This window comes from Neltuma alba, unplaced genomic scaffold, assembly GCF_004799145.2.
Source record: "Neltuma alba isolate B1F8T4 unplaced genomic scaffold, ASM479914v2 tig00002893_pilon, whole genome shotgun sequence".
Lineage (NCBI taxonomy): Eukaryota > Viridiplantae > Streptophyta > Magnoliopsida > Fabales > Fabaceae > Neltuma > Neltuma alba.
Window position 1 is genome coordinate 59,206 of NW_021633062.1, and position 4,869 is coordinate 64,074.

The 4,869-nt window shown below is 34.6% G+C and overlaps 1 protein-coding gene across 2 annotated transcripts; it reads right to left on the reverse strand.

The window, feature by feature from the left end:
• Positions 1–818: 818 nt before the first annotated feature.
• LOC114739734 (probable choline kinase 2) lies at positions 819–4,376 on the reverse strand. 2 transcript variants are annotated; one of them, XM_028927814.1, is made up of 8 exons: positions 4,263–4,376; positions 3,721–4,214; positions 3,259–3,380; positions 2,882–3,077; positions 2,173–2,290; positions 2,052–2,099; positions 1,543–1,643; positions 819–1,152 (listed from the first exon to the last, which is right to left on the reverse strand). In XM_028927814.1, exons 1-8 carry the CDS (start codon positions 4,336–4,338, stop codon positions 1,012–1,014), a joined length of 1,296 nt encoding a protein of 431 aa, XP_028783647.1. In that variant the 5' UTR covers positions 4,339–4,376; the 3' UTR covers positions 819–1,011. The 2 variants fall into 2 exon arrangements, with proteins under 2 accessions (XP_028783647.1, XP_028783646.1); XM_028927813.1 differs by having other exon boundaries at positions 3,721–4,356.
• Between the last annotated feature and the right edge of the window lie 493 nt (positions 4,377–4,869).

The following is a 4,869-nucleotide window of genomic DNA, read 5'->3' on the forward strand; positions in this document are numbered from 1 at the left end:
ATAAAATAACCAAAATAAAATACTCCTCCGGTCCTTAATATAGGACCCATTTAACTAATTTGATTAGATTAAGGAAGTTAGGTAAGTTAGTTAATTATAAGAAAAGTGACACATTTTTTCTAAAACATCATAATCATCTTTTTTAATACCTCATCTCCATCTTATATTTGATTATGGTTGAGGGAGTATCTATAGGGTTAATTTAGAGAAAATTGATAAATATGATAAATGGATCTTATATTTAGGACCAAACCAACTCAAGAATTGGGTCCTATATTAAGGACCGGATGAGTAAAATAAAAGAAGAGTTATGATGCATGAGATACTAAAGAAACGAACATTGCAACTGTTCACAATATAATTCTATATTTATATTTTAGACTTTGCACGATATTACATATTAATTGCGATTGTGATAGAGAATTTATGCTCCAAATCCTTCGAACCGATTTAAAAGTAAACTCTTAAGAAGCTGAATTCCACATATAATTTCTATCTCTTCATCATTAACAGCTAACAAATACTCCCTTCGGTTATAAACGTAGGAGTTAATTGAAGGGTTTATTTTAGTCCTATCATAATCCTGTCTAACAAATGTATAATTTTTTATTTCAAACAATCCTATATTGATTGCAAATGCTAAAAATGGTTTTTATTAATTATAATAAATAATAGTTTTCTTTGCAAATAATCACAGAGTATTTTAATGAAACCAATACACATATATTATAATAATTAATTTAACTAATTTTTTAATATCTATAAATTAGTCATCTTGTCCCTAAATTTAGGATGGAAATGAGCAGCATAATGTCACATTCAGGCATAAATATTGGGCTATATACACATAAAAATACTTCTAGAAAAACATAATTTCATGTTAAGACTTGAAACCTAATCATAATAATAACTTTTAAAATCATACAACACTGCATCAAAAGTTCTTGTCTGTTTATGTCACTGGGAACCTATTCACAATGTAGCAGCTCAAGGCCATTCACTCACATCCAATTAAGTTTTATTACCTTCAGGAGTAATAGTTTCAAGGGAAGGTCCAGCAGAGCACAAAAGATAAGGTTTCCTTGCCCAGTACTCTTTAATTCTCTGCTTTGCATACTCCATGTAGTCGAAGTCAATTTTGTTTACATGTGCCTGGACAATTCAGGGAAGAAAAAACCACAGATTTAGATTACTATGCTCCAGTAAGTCCATATAGGGTCTGAGACACACAGTATAGACTTTCAGTGAAAAAGGAGAACTGGTAGAAACTTGAAAAGTTAAAAGATTTCAAATTGTTTCTACATTGATATTTTGATGATTACGGGGAAATACATAATTAAATTCTAAGGTAGATGCAGACCCAGCCTCTCAAAGATAGATTATTTAAATTCTAAGGTAGGTGCAGAATCAGCCTCTCAAAAATGGGTAGAAGAATAATGTGTCTAATTATTATTTATTTTTGGCTTGTTTTCCCTTCTCTGGTAAAAAGTCTGACTAAGGAATCTCTCATCACTAATGCTAAAGAGAGAATAGTGAAAGTACCGAAATTACTCCCCACAGGCCCCAGAATAGATGATTTGCAAGTGTATACTTCTCAGCTTCTTGAAGCAACTGCTCTACTTCACTGTCACTAGGCTCCTGGCCTGCATTTGACTCCAAAAATTTCAGGATGGAACATCATAAACCCAGTATTTGAGGAGAAGCACAGTCATATACATGATGAATGATGAAAAATAGGCAAATATTATTTTGTATTGTTTTTAAAATAAACACAAAAAACTGTTCAAATTATGAACTAAATAATCAATTATATTATTTAGACAAGAAAACAATATCTCCTCTTTAATAAATTTACACCATAGCCAACAGCTAGTTGTCCCAATGATAACACCACCCATCACATGGTTGGATGAGGTCTCAAGTTTAAACTTGGCATTGACAAATTTGTATGTACAGGTGTGTTTAATTGTATTAAATAAAAAAAGATAAATAAATAAATTTACACCATAAGATAAAGTTTGTGTTGAAATAAAGACAAAACTGTGCAATACCTGAAGTGCTTAAATACGTTCGCACAAATCTTTTACGCTCCTCCAAATCTGTCAAGAGAAAGTGAGAAACAACCACATGATAAAGAACGATGAATGAAAAGAAATTAGAGGAGCATCATACCAGGACATTTACTGAAGTCAAGAACGTGAGGTGTTTCTGTATGATAATCAGCTGCCATCTCGCAGAAGTGGTTTGCGATGTCATATGCTACAGGATTATAACCTGAATATTCATAATCCTGTTACAAAAGGTTAGAATTAAAATCATAAGTCTAAGACCATACGTCATTTTCAAAATCTCATATCTACAGTTAAAAATTAGATCATCAATCAAAATATTCATTTATTATGATAATTTGACCTTAAAGTGCTGGAAAGGCTCTCGGCAACCAAGTTCTTCAAGCCATAAAATCAAGACAAGTTCTGTATCCAGATTTGGAATAACAGGCTGCCACCATTCAAGGTAGGTTTCTTCTCTTTTTCTTTTCACAATGTTAAATGCTTAATCCTTTTTGAGGGGAAGAGGAGGAGCTGGTCTCCATTTATATTCAATCCCATTTAAGTAAAACCACTACGAGCATGTTTACCTGATTATAATATGTATGAGGATAATTTTTCCCATATTTGTTTTGTACAGTATTCAAGTGGAAAAATGTCCACAGGATTTTCAATAATGCAGTGAAAGTTGCGGTAACAAATGGCAAAATCCATGTACGGCAAGTCTATGACTAAAGCAGAACTAGCCTTTTCTTCAAAGCAAGCCCTCCAATCAAACGGGAAAAGAAGAAACAAAACCTTACTTCCACAAACTAGCAAAAAGAAAGACTCACAATTAGGGTCACGGTATTGCTCTCTTCATTAAGCATTATGTTACCATACTGCAAATCATTGTGGCAAAACCCTATGCGTTGCTGATCACATGAGAGTTCCTTTTCCAAAATATCAACTTCCTTGTCAATTGTGTCCAGATAAAAGGCTTCAACTTCTTCAGGGGAAGATAAACCCTTGGCTACGCTAATCCATTTTCTGAAGCATTGAGATAAAATTGTTTCAGAAACGACCAAACTTAAAATCTGGAAGAAGCAACAAACCTTATCTAGTGACAAACGCAACAGGGTTCTTATCTATGACCCCAAAAAAAAAAAAAATTCTTATCTCTGAAATTTTTAAGCAGTGAGGATGGGATGGGTGAGCAGAAAGCACATACCGTATTTTATCCCATAGGATGATTTTCTTTGGACCAGATATATCAAGATCATGAAACTCCTTCATTTTGGCTGCTATAAGAGCAGAGATAGATGGATCACGCAGGTCAGATGCTGATAAAGTCTGGGGAATTTACATAGGAGTTAAAACAGATCAGTCTCATTCAAGGAAGAGTGTATACAAGCATATCAGGTTTAAAATCGGATAGTGCTAAATATTACATATCATTAACTGTGAAAGAGTCCTTCCTCTATCTACATAAATAATGTCACTTTGAAAATTAAGCTTTTAGGTTAAGGTTATCCTTAACATAGTACCAGAACTTCTTGAATCAAGTTGTCAAGAAGTTATATACCAGCACAAATTATATATTTCACTCATTCTACTGTTTACCAAATTACTCCAAGATAGTTTGAGTGGCATTAGTATTAAGATAAGTAAAAATAAGTTCAGATCAGATTACCCGTGCTTTGATGAACTCTTCAATGCGACCATTAGAAAACCGGCCCAGGAGTCTAGGACCCTGCTCATTCTTAGACAGGAATTCAAATGCCCGTATCTCATCGTCCCTATCAAAGAAATTTTCCACACCCTCACCATAAATTCTAACAATAACTTTTCGTGACGGTTGCCCAGTCTTTGTTGGCCATTTTATTTGGAAGACCTTATTTGTCATCGCCCCCTTGAGAGGGATCACCTGCAATGCATCTACATCTTGTATATCATCCCACTCACTAGCTAATGATTTTAGAAGAGCCTTTACTTCTTCGGGAAGATCAACTGCTTTGTTGTTTGCGGGATGATCCGCTTTTTCCACAACAGAATGATCTTCTTTGTCCTTTACAAGATGATCTGATTTTTCCTCCACAGAATGATCTGCTTTGCTCACTACAGGATGATCTGCTTTGTCCACCACGGGATGGTCCACTTTGTCTTTGACGTTATGATCTGCTTTGCCTTCCATGGGATGATCTGCTTTGCCCTCCATGGGATGATCTGCTTTGCCCTCCATCGGATGATCTGCTTTGTCTTCTACAGGATGATCAGTATTGTCCTTTACAGGATTCTCAGTCGAAGCCATTATGAAAGACTCCCAAACTCCAAGCAAAAGCAAGGAATTACTGAGCTGTCTTGTTCCTTGTATTCAAGACTATCAGGCCTGCACAGGAGGGATAAATATGAACCATAAGAAAAGAGAAATAATATAATCCTTCAACACAAACAATTATATCCAAGAAATGCCAGGTGACATCTACTAACTCTTGCAGCACGGTGCAATAGTTGTCCCTCCTCTCAATTTTTGTTATAAACACAAATAGCGTCAAATGCTGACATGGATATAGTAGAGAGATATGCGGCATATGAGAGGAAGGGCATGCGAAAGGGAAAGAGAGATCGATCATTATCCGATAAGAGCTTTTTTTAAAAAAAAAAAACAAGAAAGAAATGAAACAGCTACAAAGATTTAAATAAGAAAACCTTAAAACGATTCACCACTGTGAACAATTATGGTAGTTTCTATTTTATTTTGTGATGTCTGGAAAGGTAATAGAATCACCGAAGGACTTCCGAAGCATCCGGGTTTCAGTCCTTAATCTGAAAAAACAGTGAA